This window comes from Schistocerca americana, chromosome 3 (assembly GCF_021461395.2).
Source record: "Schistocerca americana isolate TAMUIC-IGC-003095 chromosome 3, iqSchAmer2.1, whole genome shotgun sequence".
Lineage (NCBI taxonomy): Eukaryota > Metazoa > Arthropoda > Insecta > Orthoptera > Acrididae > Schistocerca > Schistocerca americana.
In genome coordinates, this window is record NC_060121.1 from 706,937,414 (window position 1) to 706,963,932 (window position 26,519).

General features: G+C 40.5%; 1 protein-coding gene and 1 pseudogene across 1 annotated transcript in view; both read right to left on the bottom strand.

Moving 5' to 3' along the window:
* Nucleotides 1-26,519, bottom strand: part of LOC124605329 (vacuolar protein sorting-associated protein 13D) — a 552,708-nt gene that overhangs the window by 320,243 nt on the left and 205,946 nt on the right. The window contains exons 24-26 of the mRNA XM_047136935.1: nt 14,458-14,594; nt 5,129-5,369; nt 3,150-3,316 (exon numbers count right to left, since the gene is read on the bottom strand). Of these exons, the coding sequence (XP_046992891.1) occupies nt 3,150-3,316; nt 5,129-5,369; nt 14,458-14,594 (545 nt within the window). The remainder of the gene's footprint in view (nt 1-3,149; nt 3,317-5,128; nt 5,370-14,457; nt 14,595-26,519) is intronic.
* On the bottom strand, nt 15,961-16,078 carry LOC124607684 (annotated as a pseudogene).

Consider the following 26,519-nt stretch of genomic DNA (forward strand, 5'->3'; position numbering starts at 1 on the left):
GCTGTCAAAATACTGGTAATGTTGGTGGGTTTAATGTGGGCAGAGGCGCAAATGAAGCCATCAGAGAGGAGGAGGTCAACATCTAGGACGGTGGCATGCTGGGCTGAGGACAACCACGTGAAAAGGATGGAAGAGAAGGTGTTGTGGTTGTCAAGGAACAAAGATATGGTGTCTTGGCCATGGGTCCAGAGCATGAAGATATCATCAATGAATGTGAACCAGACTAGGAGTTTGGTGTCTTGGGACACTAGGAAGGTCTCCTCTAGATGGCCCATAAAAAGGTTGACATAGGAGGGTGCCATGAAGGCACCCATGCCTGTGCTGCCTATATGTTAATATACCTTCCTTTCAGATAAGAAGTAGCTGTGTGTTAGGATAAAGTTAGTAAGGTGAATCAGGAATGAGGCAGTGGATTTGGAGTCTGAAGGACATTTGGAAAGGTAGTGTTCAATAGTAGTAAGACCATGGGCATGTTGTATGTTGGTGAATAGGAAGGTGGCATCAACAGTGACGAGTAGGGATCAAGGAGGTAAAGGGGTGGGGATGGTGGAGAGTCAGTGAAGGAAGTGGTTGGTATCTTTGACATGGGAGGCTAGATTATGGGCAACTGGTTGGCGGTGTTGATCGGTGAGTGCTGAAACTCTTTCAGTGGGGTGACAATAACCAGCCACAATGGGGATCCAGGACTGTTGGGATTGTGGATCTTGGGGAGCATGTAGAAGGTGGGTGTGCGGGCTGTGACAGGGTGAGGAGGGAAATGGATTGAAAGGAGATGTTCTGGGAAGGGCCTAAGGCTTTAAGCAGGGATTGGAGTTTGTGTTGTACTTTTGGGATGGGATAACTCTGGCAAAGCTTATAGTTGGAGGAGCCAGACAATTTGCAGAGGCCTTCTGCCAGGTAGTCACTGCGATTCATAACAACAGTGGTGGAGCTTTGTCAGCAGGTAGGGTGATTAGGTCAGGATTTGTGTTGGAGTTAAGTGGGATCAACAGGAATAAATGTAACTAATTTTCAGAGGAGAGAATCTGGGGCTTGCATCAACAATCCGCTCAGTCGCGAAGTCTGTGTTGTGCGCAGACAGTCGTTGACACAGTGTGGTTCGGAAGTAGATGCATTTTGAAAGGCAGTGAATAAACACAGAAAAGCAGAGAAAGAGCCGACACTGAGAAGAGTAATGCTATAGAGAAGAGTAACATACAGCCACACAAAACTACTGTATCAAATTAGAAATTCCAACAACAAAATGACCTAGAAGATAACAGTGATGACATATTTATAACAGTGAATCAGCTTCAAAAATTCACAAATTCAACCACGGGTAATCATAAACTGCTTTAAGAAAATGTCACCACACTCATGACCTGCCTTGTTCGTACTGTTGCTGTCATCGTTTATTTTTTGTTAGAAAGCTCTTTCTCAATACTCATTCAAACACGAGAATTTGCTACCTACAGTCACCTACGTAACTTGGATAAAAGTAAACCTGCATTCTCAGTGCTGTTCAGTAGAGAACTATGCCTCCAACTGTGGCTGGAGCAATGCAACTCGAGTACACCATTCAGTCTGTGAACACGCCTCAAGAGTCAAATCAACCTTAGATCACACACACTTTGTCACTTCACGAAAAGTATAGTTGTTAAAATGAGACCTTTCCTGCATAGAGAGATGTCTTTCAAACATTTAATTGCTGCTGTGAGAAACAAAACACTGAAAATCAGCCTTCCCCCACAATCAAAAGAACAAGCTGAAGAGAGCTAGCTACAAATTGTGGCTTTTAGGTGTGTGGAGGAGAAGACAACAAAACTGCAAGCTGTTTCTTTCAAGGAAATTGGAACAGCTGTGTTGCCCCAGACAGTACATAATCATATGCACACAAATAATTTGGCCTCTACACATCCATATTAACGACAGTGCAAATATTCTAAGTACTGTAGGGAGTGCCTGGAGTGGAATCAGGATCAATGTTGTCAGGTTCTCACCACTGATAAGTACAGGATTTATTATCCGCTTGATGATGATCATAGAAGTGTATGGACCTAGTCACATACTAATGCCCATCTCAGGCAAGCAGTTCAATAAATTCAGCAAGGCAGTCATGTTTGGGAGTGGTATTGTGGCGAACTTACACCGCCCATCGTCTGAGCAGTTCTGTACGTCCCTAGCTCACTACAGCCATCTGCTATGGTACTGAGTTTCTTCCTTCATGCATCTGCTTCCTTCCCAAGCTGTTGATCCTGCCTTCTAGTCTCTGGCTACCTGTACAGGACAATAGTTCGGCTCTTAGCAAGGCTCCATCCCCCACCCCCCACCCCCCCACCCCCAGACGAAAATGCATGGGAACACCTTGCCAACCTCATGAACAGCTTCCTGTAGGAGGCACGAAGCAAACAAAAATGGCCTGCACTATCTACTGACATAAATCTGACTGAGCATGCTTGGAACATGTTATGCTTATAGTGACAAACCCTCCTAACACACTGAATGGCCTCAGGGCGACCACTGACGAAGAGCTATAGGCAATGAGGAACAATTTCTCGACTACTTTGTGAGCACCATGTCAAGGACGATCCAAGGAAATTACAGTGAATGGAAAGGAGCAACATAGCACTGAAAATTACCCAGCAACTGGTTTTGATTTTATGGATGTAAAAAGATGAGCAGTTTCAGATGGGCTGCCTTTATTTCAGCTACTGTTTTGCTTTTATTTCATGTAACTGTTACTTTTTTGTGTTTTGCAAGGTTTATTATTTCATCCTCTGTTCCTTTGAACTTTAAACCCACACTCATTTGTAGATGAGTAGTTTATCATCTTGCATCTGTGTCAGAGGGGCAACCAAAGTTTAATTATCACCTTACAAAATAGAATAACATACTCAATTTTTTGTTAGCTGGTTCATGTCCGCAGTCCTGGTACACAATTAAATACTCTCATCACATTACCACAGCATGCAGCTACAAGAGCCAAAACCAAATGGCACAGCCCATCTCTACTTTAGTACATAACTTTGTCTTTTCAAAGCAAAAGTTAAAACTTTATAACTGTCCCTTGTACCTACAATAATCTAATTTAATACATACACACAATCAGCATACTCATAGTGAACCAAAAATCAAACTCAACACGATAGACAAGTGGGACGAATACTTACAGAATTATAAAATGAAGCAAAATTTGGTGCTTTTGTATCTACAAGTACAACATTTATGTGCATGAGGTTATCTTCCCGGAACATTCGTTGAGGTGATCCGTGTGCACGTGGAGATGGTGGTGGTGTGCATGGGTATTCCACAGTTTTTGTTTTCTGGAGCATTCTACCTATAACAAACAAAATTGAAATTAAATTTGTCTTATAATATTAATAGTTCACAGGATCAGCTGTTTGAATATATTATCTGGCATTCTCTCAGACTAAAAAATAAAAACAGGCACAACGGCCACACACACATTAATTTCACAAAAAATAATGATTTAGAGGCACTAAAACAGGTGCACATGCTTTTCAACAAACTGATATCAAGGAATAATCATGTCAGATACTTCCCCTATTCACTAAGGAAAATATGTCAGTGATAATAGGTCAAATATAAAACACCAATAAGTATTATGGCAGTTTCAGGTAGACACAGAAAAAAAATTGTATGGTTAGGGAAAGGAATAATACGAAAAGTACAATTAATAGAGATAAAAAATCAACACCTATTAGACATAAATAAAGAAAATTCTAACAAACATCAATAAAGGAGAGGAAAATGGGGTGTGGACAGGACATCTACAAGAGGGACAGTCCATTTGCATACATTTGTCCTTCCTGCCTGTATGCTAGCGATCAATCATAAGTATTAGCCATGCAGCAAACATGTCGGATGGTAAAATACATGAATAGTTCTAGATATAGACTTGCCTTTGATGTTACGTGTTTTGAAAAGATGGAATACGTGGTAATAGGTAGGTTCATGTTATTGGTTTTACTGACTGGATGGTTGCATGGATGGGCTACAACTTTCTCAGGTCAAGCACTTAAACGACAACATTCCTACCTAACAACCTTGCCATATGTGCCAAAGTTATGTTCAAGACACCCTAGTAACCTTTTCAACAGCCTTGAAAAAATTTCTAGCATTTGCAAATCATTGTGGCCAACAACTATGACTGAAATGGGCACATGACCATCATTACTGGATGTTGGCGCAGTAGCAGAGCATTACATGGTCTGATGAATCCCAACACCTTCTTCATCACGCCAACAAGAGGGCACGAATCCATCATCTTCCAGTAAAGCAGCTCCTTTACACCTGTACTGCAAGACAGAGACAACCTGGCAGAAGTTTCACTTCGCTCTGGGGAACATTTACGTGGTCATTCAAGGGCCCAGTGGAGTTTGTGCAAGGCACCATGATGGCCAAGAAGTATTGTACACCAGTTGGGACAACATACACCTCTGATGATGTACACGTTTCCCAATGGCAGTGGCATTTTTTGACAAGAAAATGCACATGTCACAAGGCCAGGAATGTGCTGGAGTGGTCTGAGAAACACAGTAGTGAGTCCCAAATGATGTGCTGCCCCCTTCCCCTCCCAACTCACCAGATCTAATCCCAAATGAACAGTCTCAGAAAGCTACAACAAAAAAGACAGTCAGAAAGGCCAACAAGGACTTTTAGGCCACAAACTAACTTTCCGACAGTCGTTTTTGTTATGTCTTTCTGTGACTCAGCATCCATGCTTTATCGTGAGTAGCAACCATCCTTTTGATTATACTGCTAAAGTAACAATGGTATAACCTAAGCTGACAAAATATATCTACTTCTTCAAAACACCAGTCATGCTGCCCTTTCATGACCCCCGCCCCCTCCATCATCATCATCATCATCATCATCATCATCATCCTCCTCCTCCTCCTCCTCCTCCTCCTCCTCCTCCACATCCACCAACTCCCTTTTTTCCCTACCGTTTCCTCACCCCTTCCACCATGCTTCTCTTCCACTACCCAACCAAATGTAAACCAGTATTTGACACATACTTTAGCATGTAGTAAACGCCTGATGTGCACTAATGTGTCTGACCGAGCTCTTCATCAAGAACCTCCATCCAATTTTGCAAATGAACAAACCTGCTTCCATATATTACCTGAAGCTGTAATATTTGCTGGTCTTCTGAAACCAGTCCCCAGGTGACATGGAAGTGATCCTCTGACCTCCGGAGGTGGCTGTACTGCTAATGTAGCAGCAAGATTTGGACATGACTTGGAGACAAATGAAGGCGGTTGCACATACTGACCATCGCTCTGTGCAGATGACACAACTATACAACGATGTTTGTCTCCAGGTTCCTTCATCAAATCCTCCATCAACAGAGATCGCAGGCACATCTAAAAGAGGAGAGAAAAGTTCTAAATTAATGAATTTATTCAGTATGTTTTTCCCATAATAAACTATCAAGTATCAGAAAATACAATAACACACAGTTTGTTGTGTGCAACAGCAATTACACCAATGATATACCCACACGTTAAATTATCGCTAGCTGTCACAGGCATAAAACTAGACCAGAACTAAAATACAAATTAAATGCTGTTCATTATCTAACTTATGTTAATTTTTAATAATTCTTTCATTAGAAGAGTTGGAAAAAAAGAAATCAGTAAAAGTAAGGGCAGATTGTTCAGGCACAAGAGGAAAGCAAAAGTGCTCAAACCTTCGAATCAGAGAAGTAAGATGTGAGGCACGAAAGTACACGAAGTAGTTACAGTGGGCGAGAAGCAAGCGGAGTGCAGTGAATGAGAATGTCTAACACCTATGCACTGTTATTAAAACACACAGGAAGTCATGACACATTTTGCAGGTTTCAGAGTTTCAACAAAAAGAGGAAAAATTTTAAATGTAACACTCAATCAAGAACAGAATCATCAGAGATGACTAAGTACGGATGGGAGCAGGCAAATACCACAACGTTTTTCAATAAAACACTATAATCATCAACTGAAACTACGCAAGGAATGCATAAAAAAAACTTTATCTTTATGGCCACAAAGAGTTCTAGCTCTTCAGATACAAGTTGTTGCAGAGTGAGTTTTCAGAATTTAGTAAACAAATATCCATTGTGTCATTTTTAAACAAAAAATTTTTCTGCCTTTCATTTTCTTTTATGTAGCCCATTGTGTCTACTACATTTTTGCCTAGATCATAATTTATTTACAACCAATTACAACTTCACAGAGTTCATGAATTTTTGTAAATACAGGGTGATTCAAAAAGAATACCACAACTTTAGGAATTTAAAACTCTGCAACGACAAAAGGCAGAGCTAAGCACTATCTGTCCGTGAATTAAGGTAGCTATAAAGTTTCATTTAGTTGCACATTTGTTCGCTCGAGGCGCTGTTGACTAGGCGTCAGCGTCAGTTGATGCTAAGATGGCGACCGCTCAACAGAAAGCTTTTTGTGTTATTGAGTACGGCAGAAGTGAATCGACGACAGTTGTTCAGCGTGCATTTCGAACGAAGTATGGTGTTAAACCTCCTGATAGGTGGTGTATTAAACGTTGGTATAAACAGTTTACAGAGAATGGGTGTTTGTGCAAAGGGAAAAGTTCTGGACGGCCGAGAATGAGTGATGAAAATGTAGCACGCATCCAGCAAGCATTTGTTCGCAGCCCAGGAAAATCAACTCGCAGAGCTAGCAGAGAGTGCCAATTCCACAATCAACTGTATGGAGAGTCCTATGAAAAAGGTTAGTTATGAAACCTGAACGTCAACTACCCGAGGCGATGGATCGGCCGCCAGGCAGCCCGTGACAGAGCACTTCATCACTGGCCTCCAAGAAGCCCTGATCTTACCCTCTGCGACTTTTTCTTATGGGGGTATGTTAAGGATATGGTGTTTCGGCCACCTCTCCCAGCCACCATTGACGATTTGAAACGAGAAATAACAGCAGCTATCCAAACTGTTACGCCTGATATGCTACAGAGAGTGTGGAACGAGTTGGAGTATCGGGTTGATATTGCTCGAGTGTCTGGAGGGGGCCATGTTGAACATCTCTGAACTTGTTTTTGAGTGAAAAAAAACCTTTTTAAATACTCTTTGTAATGATGTATAACAGAAGGTTATATTATGTTTCTTTCATTAAATACACATTTTTAAAGTTGTGGTATTCTTTTTGAATCACCCTGTATATTTGGTATGTGTACAAAGGTTTTGAATTTATTTCTTTAACTATACCTGCCAGTGGATATCATGAAGGAGAAGACAAGCTGACATGTAGCGCAACTGAACAGTGTGCAAGTTGCTCAAATTTTGAAGCACTCCACTGAGCCTGAGAAACTTCCCTTTAATGAGCTTTGTTAGGTGCTTACACCCCATGTTTGCCATCAACCCATTTGGTGGTGGCCGGTTTACAGCTTAACCAGCATCACAAGTGCCCTGGGCAGTCATATGCAATGTGGATCATCCTTTTGCAGGGCCTCTCACCAAGTGTTGTTTAGAGTGTCCGAAATGCCACCTCATATGCATTCACTAATTCTGAACTTGATTGTCAGGCTAGCTCCTGATCACAACATTCGGATCAGGGCATTGACCTTGTCTGACCCCTTTTTAAGTGACATTGCTCAAACTGCAGAATCACATGAGCTTATGGTGATGGCATGGGACATCCTTTCTGATAATTCACTATTGGCTGATGGCCCAACTGGATGTACATGGTAAACAGCCACTGGTGCCCGACTGTATAACCAAGGCGGCTAGACTCTTGCCAAGTCATTGTGGACTGCTGCTGTTGATGAAGTCAGTGCTGTGGCATCACTGCACTTTCCGTCCTCGCCCATGCCAAGCTCGGCAGGCTCACGCCACTTGCAGCATCATCGTTCCCGCCAGCAATATTTTCCAGGTCCTCAGCACCATTGTCCTTTCAGTCGTCCGACAAGCCAGCTGTCTGGTCTCAACTGTCATTTGATGCAAGTTAGCCATGACTGCCAGCATGAGGGGGCCATGTGTGGGGTATGGTGGGGAACAGGTCAACTGGCAACTGTTTGTGACAGTGGATGGGCTGTGAGTCGGTCATCTGATGCCCTGGTGTTTTCACTGGACTCTGGGGCTGCATCCAAATCCCTGCATGTGTCGCCCCAAAGTATTTTTCTGATGTTGGTAGTGGATAGGCAGCCAGTGCAATTTCATGCAGACACAGAAGCGGCAGTCAGCCTAATTAATTTAGATACAATCAGGCTCTTGGGGTGCCTAGAGTTGCAATGGCCGTTTCGTCAGCTTACGTCTTACATTAAACTGCGTGCTCCTTTGTGGGAGCAATTATCTGTATCCACATGTTATAAGAATGTAGAAAGTCAACTTATCTTGTTAGTGGCCAACTAACCATGGGTGCAAAATACTTTTGGGCTTGTTGGATTTTCTGTTTTTGGCTCCCAGATAGTTGACAGAGTGCATTCAGTGTCTCAATCCATCCCTATTCACAATTTGAACCAATTATAGAGCTCCTACAGGAGCTGTTTGAGAACATCTTGGTCCGAGCAGAAAATTTTGAGGCCATTGTCAGTACCCAAATTTTGTCACCTCCACCCCATTCCCTTTGCCACATGCATCTTGGTAAACGCTGAGTTGCAGTGTTGGCAGGATCAGGATATTGTCTCCCCTATTTCGTCATGTATGTGGACCAGCTCTTTGGTGGTGATTCAGTCAGTTTTACAACACCACCTAGAGAATGGCCCTTGTTCCAAGCTTGAGAACTGGAGTTTTTTCCCTGGAGGTGAATGTTTTTGGTCATGTGCTTACTCAAGATTATTTTTTCCACATGAATGATGACATCAAGACCACTGTCAACCTACCAGTGTCCAAAAACCTGAAGGAGCTCGAGTCTTTTTGTGTAAGCTTTTGTAATATGCTCAGTTCATTCCCACTCCATGCCCACATGCCAGCCTCTCAATTACCTTGATCAGTAGTGCAATAAGTTTGTCTGGTATGCGGATTGTCAAGGCGCTTTTCAATCTCTCAGGCAGTGTTTGTGCTCTGCTTCCTGTCTGACTTCCTTTACATTGAGCAAACCTTTAACCCTGGTCTGTGATGCTTCCCAGAATGGCACTGGTGCTGTCTTGTCACACCAGAACCCAGACGGCATCGAACAACTCATCGCTTATGCATCACGAGTGCTAGCTATTATCTTTGGGGTTAGAAAGTTCTATGTCTTCTTCTATGGGGTTAAATTCCACATCAATGATCACATGTCATTTGTTTGCTTATTTGGCCTTCATTACAAGCGGCAAGATAGGAGTGTCCACTGGTTGCAGTAACTATTGATATGACATTCGTGTGCTATGGCGGCTACCAAGGGGACCTGATCTGGAGTTTGATTGGCAAACCACATGGTTGTTGGTGGTCAATGCAATTTCCCATATGTAGCCAAGCTGTCCTCTGTTGCTGACTGCCACAGTTAGTGCATTCTTAGTCACTTTTGCCATCGATAGGCTCCCAGGACCCTGGTATCTGACAACAATCGCCAGTTTGTGCCACAGGAGTTTGAGGACTTTTGTGTTCACAATGATACTGAGTATCTGACTACTGCAGTATTTCACCAGGTTTCTAACTCGGAGTTGGAGCACTTCATGCATACATTTAAGATCCAAACAAAGAAGTCTGTGTCTGCCGCTTCGGGTGGCAATGCACAGTCGAGTTTTTTGGCTACATACTAGGACGGTGCCTGTCAACAGGAATAGTCTGGTGGAAAGTAACCATGGATGTGCGGGTTCCCCTGTATTTGCTGGACTCTTGAGTGTTATCTCACAGACAACTGTGGACCATCGTGTTTTCCTCCAAGGGCTACCACTTGGGTCCAATCCTTCAGCCAGTGGCAGAAGTGGCTGTTAGGTATCATGGTAAGCCACAAAGTTCTGAAGTTGTTTGTGGTGGATCTTGGTAGGGAGCAAATCAGCTACATCCACATCCTGTTGGGACATCACCACTGCAGTCTGCTGGTCTGCCAGGCAGTCGGTTCAGTCACAATGTTGTTCTGGGCAAGGGCTTCCACTTGCAGCACTGTGTTTCACTAATGCCGCCACCTCCCTTACTCGGCTTTCACCTGCAGCAGTGGCCCTCAGTGAAGCACGCATCTGCATCTGGCGATGTATAAAATAAGCACTCTTACTCTCCCTGATCTCTATTTGGATTTTATATACTTCACTGGCATATTAGGTTTGCAATTATTCATGCCTTCTTTCCAATATTAATAAAAAGTACCCGTCACCAATGCCCAAGGAGAAATTTTCTCGGATTGCCATCAAATTTTACTTTGCTGTCTGTCAGACATTTCGTATAAAGTGACTGAAAAATTTTGTTGCAGTACAGTGCACCCTTTTTTGTGCCAAGGACAATCTTAATGTGAGGTAATGAATGTTATTTTTCCTCCTGGTACTGTAATTAAGTATTTCATTGTTCGTTCTGAACTGTAGTGGATTGTTTACAGCAAACTTCATGAAGGAACAGATACATTGTGAAGCAGTGGTCAAACTGCCGAAGTTCTTAAACAGTTGTCTACGGGGTGATCATGGGTGAGTGTCACATATTATTCTTACAGCACATTTTTGCTCAAAGAAGACTTTCTTTCTTAAAAATGAGTTACCTCAGAACATTATTCCACATGACATTACTGAATGAAAACATGCAAAATATGTCAGCTTACTGATTTGTTTCTCCCCATGATCTGCAATGATTGTAAGAGTAAATGTGGCAAACTAAGTCATTTTCGGAGGACCAAAACGTCTTTTTTTCCTAATTTAGAATCTCATCAATATGGAGCCCTAAGAATTTTGATGTTTCCACACTATTTATTATTTCTCCACCATATGTTACACTTATCATTTGTGCAGGACCTCTAGACGTGCAGAACTGAATATTCGCAGAAAACCTGTCAACAATACTTTTAAGAACTTTGCTTGCCAGTTCTTCTGTTTCTGTGTGTATGATTGGACTGATTACAATACTAGTGTCATATGCAAAAGAACTAATTCTGCTTATTGTATACTATGTGGAAGATTGTATACATATAAGGGGAACAGTGGTGGACCTTGGGGAACCCCACATGATTTCTCTCCAGTCAGGATTATGTCACTACACTACTTAAATTACTATATACAACTTTCTGCACTCTTTCAGTTAGATATGATATTATTCGTTGGTTGGCTATACCATAAATCCCATCAGACAACAATTTATCTAAGAGAATACTGTGATTCACACTGTCAAATACCTTAAAGTAGTTGCAGAAAATACCAACCAGCACTATTTTATTACTTAATGCTTGTAAAATCTGATGAGTGAATCTGTAAATAGCATTCTCAATCTAGCAACCATATTGAAATCCAAACTGTGATTTGCTAAGGATACTATTATTGCTAAAGTGAGATACTATTCTAAAACACACTATTTCTCAAAAATTTTCAAGAATGACGTCAGCAGTGAATCAAGTCAGTAGTTATTGGCATCTCTCTTACCACCTTTCTTGAAGAAGGGTTTAACAACGGCATATTTCAGTCTCTCTGGAAAAATGCCGTGAATCAGTGATGCATTACTTGTTTCACGTAAGACTGGGCTTATTACATGGGAACAAATTTTTAGTACTCTATTGGAAACACCATGCAAGCCAGATGAGCTTTTAATTTTTAAGAGGATGAATAATTTTCTTAATTTCAGGAGGAGGAGTTTTTGATACATTCATATGACTGAATGTCATTAAAGTTACTATTTCAACACACACCAATTCTATTGCTCTTTTGCTGTTTGTCCCTATGCTTTCTTCTATATTTAAGAAGTGATTGTTAAATGCATTTGCTACCTGTGACACATTATTTATAGCCCATCCATTCAGTTCAATAGATATTTCGTCTTGTTCTGTGGCTGGTTGTCCTGCCTCTCATTTCACTACATTCCGCATAGAATTCTGTTGTTGGAAGTACTGATTTCTGACATTATGTGCATGTGCTTTGATTTTCTAATAAAATTTATTAGTAATTTTGAGTAGTTTTTGTAGTTTGCAGCTGCTGGAGGATCCATACTTGTGCTTGCCACAAGATACATTTCCATTTTCCTTTCACAAGATACTTTAATCCCTCAAGTGAACCATGGCTCTTCACATAGCTGTTTAGTGTCCTTTTTGATTAGCTTATGTGGAAAACTATTTTTAAATAATGATATGAATTTATCAAGGAATAGATAAAATTTTATGTTAGCATTTGATTCATTATATGAGCGTGAGTCAAATGAAAGCCTTAAATTTGAAATAACTTTCGCACCGTTATCCTGTAAGTCGGTAAGCGTGCTACAAACAGCGTACAGAATGGCCTGTAGGTGGCAGCATAGTGCAGATGCACACATACCGTTGCAGTATCAGTACAAAGATGGCCGCCCCACTTGCGACTTGCACCAGGGAAGAACAGCGCTCTGTTATTCAGTTTCTGTGTAGTGAAGGTGTGAAACCTATTGAAATTCATCACTGAATGAAGGTTCAGTAGGTGATGCATGTTTATCACAGCAGCAAGTCTACGGATGGAGTAGGAAGTTCCAAAATGGTGTGACTTCAGTGGAAAATGCTCCTCGTCCAGGTCAGGCACAATGAGTTGTGACTCCACAGAACACTGTAGCAGTTCAAGCCATAGTGAAGGAAAACCACCAAGTGACACTGAATGACACTGCAGCATGTTCACAGATTAATCATGGGTCAGCACACCACACTGTGCATGATGTGCTCCACTTTCACAAAGTGTCTGCAAGATGGGTGCCATGGCAGCTGACTCCTGAAATGAGAGAAAGACGTGTTGATGCTTGTGAAGAACTTCTTCGGCACTTTGAACGAGAAGGTGATGGCTTCCTTGAAAAAACCGTTACTGGGGACGAAACCTGGGTTCACTTCCACCAACCAGAAATGAAGAGAGTGAGCAAGGAATGGCGCCATTCCTCATCACCAAAACCAAAGAAGTTTTGAACAGAACCATCAGCAGGGAAGGTTATGCTGACTCTTTTATGGAATGAAAAGGACATCCTTTTGGAGCATTACACGCCTATAGGGACAACTGTCACCAGTGCATCATACACAGATCTCATAAAAAATCATCTGCGGCCTGCAATCAAATCAAAGCAACGTGGACTGCTGTCAGCAGGTGTCCTTTTGCAACATGTCAATGCAAAGCCCCACACTGCCCATACAACAGTTGCAACAATCACAGACCTGCATTTTGAGTGTCTTCCTCATCCACCATACTCACCAGACCTTGCCCCAAGTGACTTCCATATGTTTTGACCACTCAAAGACTCAATGGAAGGAAAGAAGTTCCGTTCTGATGAAGAGGTACGCCACGCGATGCATGAGTGGTTGCACGCACTACCAAAAGAAGGAAGGAAAGAAGTTCCGTTCTGATGAAGAGGTACGCCACGCGATCCATGAGTGGTTGCACGCACTACCAAAAGAATTTTTTTCTAAAGGAATTTATGCACTTTGTAAGCGCTTGGGGACTTGCATTGAGCATGGGGGAGATTATGTTGAAAAGTGATACAGCTTTGTAACACTTCGGGGCAATAAACAATATTTTAAAAAATATTTAAGGTTTTCATTTGACCCAACCTCATTAATTACCTCCCACGTCATCACCTGTAAACTATTCGTAAAAACATTTGTCCTGGAATCATTAATTAGTCTAGATTATTTTTACTGAAGTGTATCCATACTGTAAAGTGCTATGTTATTTATCCTAACTAACAGTGCATCACGATCAGAGAGAGTATTTGTTATTGGGTAAACAGTTATTTTCTTACTCTGAGCTTCATCAGAGAAACCATTATCAATTAGGGCCCTACTGTCTTTATCCACCTATGTTGGAAAATTAATTATTGAGACAAATATGTAGGTTCCAAATAAGGTTTCCAGATCATTTTTACTGTCAGAAACCTTTAGAAAATCCATACTGAAGTCACCAGAGACTATTAACTTCTTGCTGCTGTCTGACAGATAGCACAGTAAGATATCTAGATTCCTCATAAATAGTTCAAAATTTCTCAGTAGGGATCTAGATACAGTTACAATTAAAAGCAAACTACTTTTCAGGATTAATTCATAAGCACACATTTCTATGTTCTAATCACTACAAAATCATCTTCTCTCAATGTTTTTGAACTTGTGCTCTGTCTTAAAGTATGCAACAACTCCTCCTTTCTCTGCGTTATTTCTGCTTGAGTAGGCTGCAATAGTGTAATCTTTTACATGTAACTTATCAAAACCTGTGGTTATGTGGTACTGAGACAGACAAAGCATGTCCATCTTTTCAGAGCTCTCAAAATTTTCCAAACAGCCACTGAACATTCTATTCACCAACAAATTTCCCTTTAAAAATAGTAAAAAAAAACGTCTTATTTTTCATTACAGTTAATTAAAAGCAGCTACATTATGTATATATGCAGTTTTGGCAATATACCTGTATGTTGGTTTCATAACGATGAGATCTATCAAACTGAACACTGAAGTCTCTTATAGACAAATCTACTAGGCCTTGTTCTCCTCTTCCAAAATCACCTTTCAACTCTGCTATGAATACTGGAAGATCAAAGGACACTGCAAGAAAAAGAAAAAATACCCACGACATTAATGAAGAGCTATACATCAAATTTTTATTCAACCAGGCACTGCTAATAATAAGAGTGTGTGTGTGTGTGTGTGTGTGTGTGTAAACCAAATTAATGATTTCCATACAAGGTTATTTGTGAATATACTACATATTTTGGTCATAATCATTCAGCTCAAGCACAGTCCAAAAGATAGAAATTTCAGTACAACTACAACTACATTTTGCAGAAATTAATTTGGAACACTTGATGAACAGAGACAGTGCTTTATTAGGCTTATCCCTACTGAATATGGTATCCTCCTGCCTTTCTCTATTATGAGAACTGACTCACAGAGTTACCCAGTGTAGCCACAGTCTTGTGTTTATCTTCACCCCAAGTGAAGATTTTCTCGTATGCATTCAAATTACTCAGTCTTTGATTGATTCCTGGTAATATTACATTTCTTTTTGATCATCATTAGTGTTGTATGCAGTGAATATATCATATTTACACTGTGCAACAAAAGTATAGGCTCACTTTTTCAAAACCCCATAATTATCTTCCATTGTGACACATAAGTTTGAAATGTGGCTCAAACATACCTACAAACTTCCTCTGCTACAATGCAAAAGCATGTCACCCTGAGATGTCCCCCTTGGGATTCAGCAATCCAAACAGCAAGGTGTCAATGCATGTATAAAAAAAAAAAAGTCACAGCTGAAGTTCATGTGAGCTACAAGGTGGGTGGATGATGTCACACTTGCACCAAAGTTCACCAAAATTCTGCACAAGGCCACCACAGATGCTTCACATGATGGGAAGGTCGTCACAGCCTACCCTCTTTTCACCTCTTCTTTTGACGCTTTTATGATGGAGGTCAGAACCATGACACCCAACATTGAAATGACACAGTTTTCTTACAGGTGGGCAAGGAAAACATTTCAGGCACACCATCACTAAGAACTGACACAAAAAGGACTCAGGCTGTGGCACAAAAGGCTTCATTGGGACCATACCTTCCCTTGGGACATCGATCCCTGTACTTTGTGCAGTCAAACATGGAAGTTTGCAATGCGATGAGCAACAGGACGATGTTCTTGACAATGTTTGACACTGCTGCTACCCGGGTATGACCACTTGTATTTGGTGCATTATGCTTGTATCTGTACTAAAAACTAAACTCCGTCCAAACAGGCCTTGGAAGGCCCAACGGTACTGACCAGCTGTCATGTCAACTCAGCCCACAGGATATGGAGGGGCATGTAGTAAGCACACCGCTCTCCCAGCCATTTGTCAGTTTACGAAACCAGAGCCACTACTTCTCAATCAAGTAGCTCCTCAGTTTGCCTCACAAGGGCTGAGTACACCCCCCTTGCCAACAGCACTCAGCAGACCAGATGGCCACCCGTCCAAGTGCTAACCCAGCCCGACAGCGCTTAACTGTGGTGATCTTATGGGAACCGGTGTTACCACTGCGGCAATGCCGTTGGCTTTGTATCTGTACATATTGTTTATTTTAAAACTGACATGTTGATGTCCAGTGATTTTCACGACCTTCACATGCATATTCATTATGTGCAATGATACATAACACAGAGGGAGGAGATTGTGTGAATTTGTACAGCATAAGGTATGTTACTTTTCCAAGTGTCGTCATTATCATCATCATCATCATCGTCATCGTCATCATCATCTCAGCCTTTTCCCACATATGTGGGTTCAGGGTTGCTTTGCAGAATCCTTCTCTTCCATAAATGCTATCCAGTGCTTGTTCTCCGAGCGATCTTTTCTCCCGTAGGTCCCTTGCTATCTTGTCTTTCCATCTCAGTTTCGGTCTTCCTCTTCCCCTTAATCCTTCGATTTCTAGGTCTTCAACTCTTCTCCCCACGTAGTACTCCCCTCTTCTCTGCACATGTTCATACCACCTTAGCCTACTTTCTTGGATTTTCTTCCCTATGGGTCCCACTTTCACTGTTCCCCTGATGTACTCATTCCTTAGTCTATCCTTTCGTGTCACTCCACTCATCCACCTTAACATTTTTATTTCTGTCACTTCCATCTTTTTCTCTTGGGCTTCTGTAATTGGCCAAGTTTCTGCACTATACAGCATCACGGGCCTCATCACAGACTTGTAAAGATTTCCTTTCATTCTGCAGCTAACCTTCTTATCACACAGTACTCAACTCAGTTTCCTCCAGTTCACCCATCCACTATTTATCCTGTGTTGTATTTAGGCCTCCAGTCCTCCATCACTTTGCATGTAGGAGACTAGGTATTTAAATTTCTTGACCAGCATCAGTTGTTCTAATTGCAGGTTACTATATGCTCGATGAAGAAACAATACCGCATAACCAACAAATTGCTGATTTTTCGTTTTTTAGTCAGATGATGTCGTTGACCGTACATGCATCTGCTCTTAACGCCATAATGCTGAATTGTTAATTATTTACCATGAAAAAATCATCTAAAACAATACCATCTATGTGACACAGCAAATAAATAGATGGCAATACTATGGAACTGTAGAGAATTAAATACTGCCTATCTACAATCTATGGATTCCGTAAACAATACCACGTAAACACAGGAGCAAGCGCAGCACATTGTTACTGCCTTATTACATATTTAACAGCGCTCGAAAGTGGTTCCATGCTTGTAGCTTCATTCGTGATAATGGACATTGATATAGATGACGAACTTTTTACTGAAGAAGAAATTGTTTCTCAGCTGAAATCAGCTTATGAAAGCTGAGAATCGTTCATGAGCGTGACTGACAGCGGTAAAAAAATGGTTTTATTATTCACCTTCGAATGTTAGTGGAACCGCAAGTGTCTTATTGTGATATAAATCAGAGTGCCCCCACTTCACTAGTTTTGTGCTTTATTCATTTCTGCCAAAGATTTGTAGACTGTCCACTTTCTTGTAGGATCTTCCGTAAATGCAGAACAAACAACAGGTGAGAAAAGTCATAACGCTGAAGTTACATTTACCGAAGAAGAATTAATTTCGTATATGGTGTTCTTGGTTACTGTTCCTGCAACATCTAATGATGCAGGTAATTTTCTTGGCATTATTGTTAATAGTATTACTGATGCCGTTGTTCTCATAAATACATGAATTTCAGCTTCATCTTTGCTTAAATTAATTTATAAATATTTTTCCACCTAGAAACTTCAGTGGCTGTATCCAACAATGCTCAAAACGAAACCACAGTCACAGTTTCCACTAGAGACAACAGTATTTCAAACTCATTGCTATGCGATGATGCTCATTGCTTGCCAAACATTATGGATAAATCATCAGAAGATCATGGGAGCAATAATGATGCTGACAGTGAAGGCCACGAATTTTATGGTGACGCAAGCAATGACAGGAAAAGGAAGTCTAAACCATATCCTGAAGATTGGAATAAAAATGCCAATAACATTCTGAGAATGTGTGGACAGGCATATATCAGATATAAAAGAAGTTGAATTGGTAAAATCGCTCATGATACTCCAAGAGATACGAAAATTAGGTTCAACATGTACTTAGAAGAAGTGCCAGAAATCCGTTCAAAGGAAGTGTCATCAGTTTTCTGTGGATGATAGGCAGGCAGTATTTAACACATTTCGGGAAACGATGTCATGGGATCAGAGGAAGGTTTACGTCATCAACCTTGTGGACATAATTCCGACCAAACGTCCAGGGAAGAACACTGGCGAATCCAGGAGAAAAGGGACACTCATTTATCATTTGAAAAATGAGCTGGGGAAACAAAGTATGCAAAAAGATGTTTCTCAATACTCTTGGGATTAAAGAATGGACTGTCCGATATTAGCTGGGTAATTCCACACATGGGATGAGTCCTGATACGGAATCGTCATGACCTCGAATCAAAGAGAAGAAGAAGAAAGATGAGAGAGCCTTCATGAAAGAATTCCTGGACTCTCTTCCGAAACTTCCGTTGCATTACTGCAGGAAATCCTCCTCAAAGTTGTACCTTGAGCCTATTCTACAATCCAAACAACAGCTGTATGGACTCTATGTGGAAAAATGTCATGCAGAGAAGGTTTCATCATTAAGTCGGGCTACCTTTAACTTGATTTTAGAAGATTGAAACATTAGCTTATAAGACCAGTGCGACTTGTGTTGTAGTTACAGGCTTGGTAACTTGAGTGAAGGCGCGTGGAAGCAACACACACAATTGAAAGAGCAGGCAAGGATGCAAATAGATGCTGACAAGAAAGAAGCCCAGCAGAAGCTCTGCTCAGTGTACACCATGGACTTGCAGGCCTTGAAAGTAGCTCCATTTTTAAGTGCAAGTGCAGTTTATTATAAAACAAAGTTGGCTGTTCATAACTTAACAATTTAGAATTTAGAAAGTTGTCATACAGTATGTTACTGGTTCTATGAAATGCAAGGTGATTTGGTTGCATCATGTTTTGCCTCATGCATCATGGACACCCTACCCAGAACGATTAAGGAAAATCCCGTTCAAGTCATTCTTTATTCTGACGGCTGCACATATCAGAACAGAAATGTGATATTATCAAATGCTCTTTTAAGATTAGCAATTGATACTGGAGTACTGATTACACAAAAGTTTTTGGAGAAAGGCATACTCAGATGGAAGTGACTCAGTTCACAGTTCCACTGAGTGCAACCTTAAAGGACGTGAAGTTACACTTCCTAGCCAATACGCTATGATGTCTAAAGAAGCGAGAAAAAAGCCACAGCCATATGAAGTCCATTACCTAGATTATTACTTTTTCATCAACTACACAGAGAAAAGCTTGTGGCTGTACAACTCAATTAGGCCTGGAAGAGCTGTAAAAACTGAGCCTACAGTTACCGATCTGAGAGCGCTACAGTACCACACAAATGGTATTATTTACTACAAGTGCTCTTTCAACGAGGTGTGGCAAGAATTACTGAGGTGTCCGAGGAAAATTTTTGGAGATGTTTGCTTCCCGAAACTATACAAGGAAAGACTGAAAATCAAGAAATCCAAATGGTATCATTTACAACTTAAATCAGTTCTTCCTAAAGATTGTCATAGTTATTATGACAACATTCCTTATGAATGAAAATTATCATGGAGGTAACTGTGTGATGAGTATCAGTGCAGTGCAATTCTCTGTTGCTGCTTTGAGTGACGTTTAGGATTTTTCTTGAAGAAAGGTGCAGACATTATCAGAACTATGTAAACAGTATATTAATTTAAAATGTTTCTATGAAATCTTTCAATAAAAAAGATTAATGCTCCAAAACGCGTTCTTATTAGCTTTCTCTGCACCAAATACCAACATAAATGTGTCAAGTCGTGCCAGGAGACTAACAAACAAATACCGCCTAAGTAACAGATCATGGCATAATAATTCCACGTATGTGCCGTAATTAAGCTTTCTAAAGCGTATCATTTTTGTTTCACAATTTTAATTGATCCAATATTTCCTTGTAGTGCTACGATGCAAATTTAGCACCACTGTGAAATGCATTAGGCATTTTGGACAGTTTTTTGTCTCTCGTGTAAAATTCTTCTTTTGCTACTTACGCAGTATTGTTTCTTCACTGACGATGTAGATCTTTGGCATCCTTTGTACACATATACTCTGTTTTCACCCTGCTAATGCTCATTTCCCTTTCCTCTAGAGCTTTTCTCCACTGTTCAAGATTGTCTTGAAGTGCCTTTTGGGTGGGTTCACAGATTACAACATCATTAGCAAATATCATGCTCCAAGGTGCCTCTTTTTTCACATCTTTGACTAGTACATCCACGACAAGGTCAAAGAGATATGGGCTGAGAGCAGAACCCTGATGTAGTCCTACTCTCATTGGTAATGCCTTTCTTGCACCTGCACTGCAAGTGTCACTGGACCTTCATACATGTCTTCCACCACCCTAATATATTTTTCATCTCTGACATCTCCATACCTCTTGCCCCTTCACTCTGTCATATGCCTTCTCAAGATCAATAAAGAACATATGCATTTCGGCTTGTACTTCTCTGTGCCTCTCCATCAGTTGCCTTAGTGCAAATATTGCGTCAGTTGTTCCTCTTCCCGGCATAAATCCAAACTGTTCTTCACATACCTCAGTTTCTAGATGCAACCTCTTCTCAATTATCCTTTCCCAGATCTTCATTGTGAGGGACATTAGTTTTATCCCTCTATAATTGCCACAGTTATGGATATCCCCTTTCCCCTTCTACATGGGAACCAGTATCCTGCTTCTCCACGCATGCGGCATTCTTTCTTCTTTCCCCATCTTCTACATTAGATCCCAGAGAATATCAATTCCCTATTCTCCCAGACTTTTCCATACTTCTATTGAGATTTGGTCTGCCCCAAGGGCCTTCAAATTTTTCATTTTCTTCACCGCGTGTTTGACTTCTTCCCTACTTATATTTTGGGTCATTCCTTCATTTACATCACCATCTTCACACTTCTCTCGTACATTTTCCTCATTCAGTAGCCTTTCAAAGTACTCCCACCACCTATTCAGGATTTCCTCAAGGTCATGTAATATTACACCTGATTCATTCTTTATCTGCCTCATTGATGTTACGTCCTTGCTTTAGCAATCCCTAGGAGTTGCCTGTCACCCTGTCTTCTTTCCAGCTCTTCATATGCCTCTTCCATTGCCTCAGCCTTTGCTTTTGCCACTGCTCTTTTTGCCATCTTTTTAGCGGTCTTGTAGGGTTCCCTATTCTCCAGTCTTCCTGTTAAGTCTCATTGTTTTTTGCATCTTTCTTCACTTTTATTGCTTTCTGAACCTCCTCATTCGACGACAATGCCTCCTTATCTTCTGGTGCTCCCTACTCTGGAACATTTACTTTGAGAAGTATCCATTGTTGTTTTGGTTTTGCACTAGATTTGTGAACTTATTACCCTGAAACTTGGTTCTATCCACTGCAGATCCATAGATGGCAACATACTCTTACTGAAATAGGTTATCAAAATAAATGCTTTACTCCCAATCTTGGCTTTTTGGAGTTTTACTTCTGAGTTTATTACACTGCAGACTGCCTCCATCCTGGCACAATGCCACGAATATATAATACATATGTCACCTAAGTTATAAAAGCAGCAGAAAGAACGAGAACAGAAATCATTCCCTAAATGAAGATATACGTGACAACTAATGTATAAATAAAGATAAAGTATCAGTCCAGAGAAAAAATTGTCTGGCAGCATATCTGAGCATTTAGTTATCTCTACAGAAGAACAGGAATTTTATCAATAACAAATAAAATAACAAACAGGAAGAATACTGGAACAACAGGCCTTATATTAGATATTTTCACATAAGTAACTAATAACAGGGCACAGGAAAGAAGATCAATGTTATAAGGTAAGGAGTTAGGAAACACACATTTACAGGGTAGTTGTTACTGTTAAAGATTTAAGATGGGATGTGACCAAGTTTGGGTAGGTATATTGGTGAGTAAAGGGTAGGTGGCGCCATGGAAGGGAAAGGCTAGACATAGGTCTGGTGAACGCATGGAAGGAATGACCTGTACTGCGTCTTTTATGCACAGTAGGATGAGAGGGATAAACACATTCATGAAATAAAAAAAGTATTTGTACTGCATTTGCCCACAGAATAAGATGTAAGTGCAGCTCTTACACAGGTGTGAAGCTGTACAATGACTGTCAGTCACACTGTTGAAGTGTTCTCCAAACTAGTTGAAATATAAAAGACATGGAAACTTGTATTATTTTCAGTTCTACGTCTAAGCTAAATACTTTGTCTCTTCTATCTGCAGCATTGTCAAGTGTGCATCACTCAGTTATACATACCCACAACAGGTCAAAATTAATATTCTGCAGATTTTGTAATCATCAAATTGGATGGGAACAGAAAAATAATATTGGAAAACACAGCAAAACAGACACACTCGGTTTGCCAGCAGAAAAATTCTGTGGCTTCTCAATAGAAACATTCACTTTCTAAAAGTGTAAGCATAGCCAAAAAAAGGAAAGAAGCAAAGACTATTTCAGGAAAAAAATTTGTTGATCATTCAAAAAATTTTACATACATGTGAACTCCAGCGTTGAGAGGTTAATCTTAGTTTTGGATTGAGATTCCTTGAATGTATTACTTTGCAAGATCACAGAAGCCTTTCAATTTCCATGCACACATTTTACTAGCAGACTACTAGGCCCAGCTGTAAAGTACGAGGGGTGTTTTTTAAGTAAGTACCATTTCGAAATAAAAATAAACAAATAGACTTTACTGAGCAATTATATTTTTACATAAAAGGCTGAACTTTAATTTACTTTCCTACATAATTCCCACCAATATTAAGGCACTTACTGTATCATACAAACAGCTTTAAACAACATCCATTCAGAAACATGCCACCTGAGCCTAACTTTCAATAATTAAAAATGTTCTTTAACAATTGCATAAAAAACAATTTCTGATACTTGAGGAAACTCATCAGATGATGTCAGAATCGTAAAGTGTCTCTTCTCTCACACATTTTCATCAACTTTCTGCTACAAATTATCAATAATGATTTTGTTCTTCACCACGCACAATCATATGGTCATCTTTAAAAGCTCTCACCCATCTCCGTACCATCCCATTGCTCATAAATGTAAGTAGTGTGCTTTATGCAGTTGTTGCAGAACATTTAAATTATCAGAATTTATGCCCAGGCAGCAGATTTCTAGAAGGATGGTATTCGAAAGTTGGTTGTACGATATGGTAAGTGCCTTAATACTGGTGGGAATATGTAGGAAGGTATATTAAGGTACAGGCCTCCATATAAAAATTAAATTCCTGCAAAAGTCTACTGGCTTTAATTATTACAAAACTGTACTTACTTAAAAACGTGCCTCATATAAATGAAGAATACTGTCATCTAAATCATGTATTTTGAATTAAAAAATGGATTTTCACACCATATTTTCTCAAATTCGAAGTTCATTGCCAGGTCACAAGAAGCGGTGCTGTTGTTCTCTGCTTCCGTATTCTAATATGGGCCGTGCACTCCTTATATTTTGTTGTTCTGTGAGATCCCACTTGTTTCAACCAGTCTGTGTCAGTGAATGTTCAATAACTTGGCTCGTTTAATATACTGTATTATCAAGATTTCAAGATGTTAAATGGAAAAATGTGTTTTATATAGTTCATGAAATCTAAAAGTAGAACCTAGAGTTGTTCAAAAACCACTTGACAATCATGAGCAGTAATGTGATTTTAGTTCACATTTTATTCAGTAATCTTCTCTATCCCCTTAGCTATCTTGTTGATTGTGAACAGTTCAGAAAGAATCTTTCAGCAGCAGCAGGAGTAGTAGTAGAAGTAATAGTAATAGTACAAGGATAAGGGCAGGACAACATATTGCATTTAGGAAACACTAGGCCTCACAAAGCATGTCACAACACAAAGAAATGTCACTGAATGAATAGAAGTTTGGTCTATCATCTCCTGCAGTTACTAACTAAGGTCCTCACTATCATATTTAAAGTAGTAGCTGATGAATACCAATCAGAGCTGTAAGAAATGAAACCTGCTTGGCACTTGATGATAATAGTAAGGACTTGAATATCTTTCTTCTGACATAATCACATAGCTAAAAGCGTAGCATGTTAGCCTGTGATACAGAAAGGTGTGCCAAAGCCATGTGAATTCAGACAGCAATCACGTTTATTGTCACATTAATGACTGGCTTAACTTGGTCACTGTGGCAGTTAGGTTTTCAATCAAAAACTTTATTGTTAATTTTCCAGAGTATATTTGATGTTGTGCTGGATGGAAGTGGGTCGCTTCAGGTAACTAGGATGATAAAAATGGCAGCAACACAGTAACTCTCATCAATATGGAATGACTATAGTGTGGCACTCCTGATTTCTGAAAAATATAACGCCGATGACCTGAGAACTCTTTGTGGCAGTTTCACATAACTGTTTAACAACAACTTAAAAAATCTAACATATTTGTAATAAAATACAGTAGGAAATGATTACAATTGAAGTAACTTTTCATTATCAAAATGAGAAAATTGTGCACTGCACAGTAATATTTAATCCTGCAATGTCGATGATTCTGAAACAGGCAAGAATCTGCATGCTTCATACATCATGAGAAGCTGGCCAACGGTGACTCATCATACCTAACACAAAGGCTGCTTATAAAAGTTATATACAAGCAACTGTAGTACAAATATGATTTTCTGTGGAAAATCTAACACTTCTAATTTCTAACCCTGGTTCAAATGGCTCTGAGCACCTAGAACCACTTGCCCACACCAGCTGGCTCTAATTTCTAACCCTCCTCCAGCCTGCTGTCAGTCATAATTGGCAGTTTGCTGCTGCAGACTTGGAATATTCAAGGACACATAATATATTGAAATATATGTGCAGTCTAGTTGGTGGCTGGTGATGGAGGGGCGGGGGCGGGGAGGGGGGGGGGGGGTGGGAGGTACATGGTCCAAGCACACAAGACACATTGGTACCCACAAGTCAGAGATGTATGACGCACAATAAAGATGTCACGGAGGTGTGGATTTTGGGCGGGGGTGAGCGGTCAGAGGAAGGAGAAAAATTGTTGGGTAGAGGGTATGGGACAGCTCACTAGAATGAATGGCCTCTGCCAAACCGTGGCCTAGAAGGAAGTTGAGTATGAAAAGGCACAACATGCTCGAGTTCAGTTGCTGCTTTACAACCAATGCCATCTGGATCCTTCCCTCCAGCAGATGTTGTTCTGAACTACACAGATGGGTGTTATCCTTGCACTGCAGTTTTTGCTCCTCTGGTCCCGTAAACCTCCTGGATTCAATCTGCATCGCTGTCCACACACCCTCTATCCAAAATTTTTCCCTTCCTGCCTCCTGGTATTCACCCAATCCATGTCTCCGTTTCGTCATCATCATGCGCCACACAACACTGGCTTGGTGCCAGTGGGTCACATGCCTAGCCAGTGTGTCTGGTACCGCTTCCTCCTGCTTTCCTAGCCTGCACACCTGTCACCTCACTCCAAGCTGCTGGCTATCCCTTCCCAAAGACTTCCGAAAGCTGGCATAGTTTTTTTTTTTTTTTTTTTTTTTTTTTTTTTTTTTTTTTTTTTTTTTTTTTTTTTTTTTTTTTTGTAAGCAGCTGTTGAGGACTCATTTCAGTGAGAGGTCTCCTTTACTTCTAAATCATTTGCACTTTGCCAGAACTTTCCTTACTATCAGTTATTATTGGTTTTCTGTCCTGAACTTACTGCAATTTAATTAAAAAGAATTACACCAAACGCGTTTCACTTCTATTTATAAAGCATCTTCCATGGTTATTCTGCAAATCAAATACATATGTTTGTACATTTTCGGTCATTTTAGATTGAAAACAGTGTTTTGTTTATGAAGTTGGAGCGCAAATTACTTACGGTGTATCTTTACACTTTCTCTTTCTTTACATTTTCTCCACACCACTGCTTCTTCTGTCCTTGTTAGCAGTGGCTGATGAAAGACTTCCTTTCACATATTCACTTGGCAGTTCTTGACATTCTACAGTATTTCTTAAACTTCACCTTCATGAATTGAACTGAAGTTACAGGTGTTTCTCACTCTGCACAGTATAGCAGTGTTTCTGTCTGTTCCTTGCATAAAAAGTTCTCGGTTTACTTGCCGCGTCAAATTTGGATAAAATCCCAAGCTTTCGATGACTACCTCCGTCATCTTCGTCAGGGGTAAAACTGACTGTCGTGGACCGGTGAGGCTTCCGCTTTTATAAGCAGTGGACGGTTTCTCATTAGCTGGATGACGTCACGGTGAAACCGATGCGTACTGAGGTGGTGGCCTCTATATCCATAGATTTTGTTTGCGCGCTTTATCCAGCGTTGCTTGCAGCGCCATCCATCGCAACAGGCGGAGAACTGCGAGGAATGTAAGAAGTCTCCCTCTGTGCTCTTTCTATATCAATTGCGTGCTTCCATGCATTGCTGAGTGCATAACCGG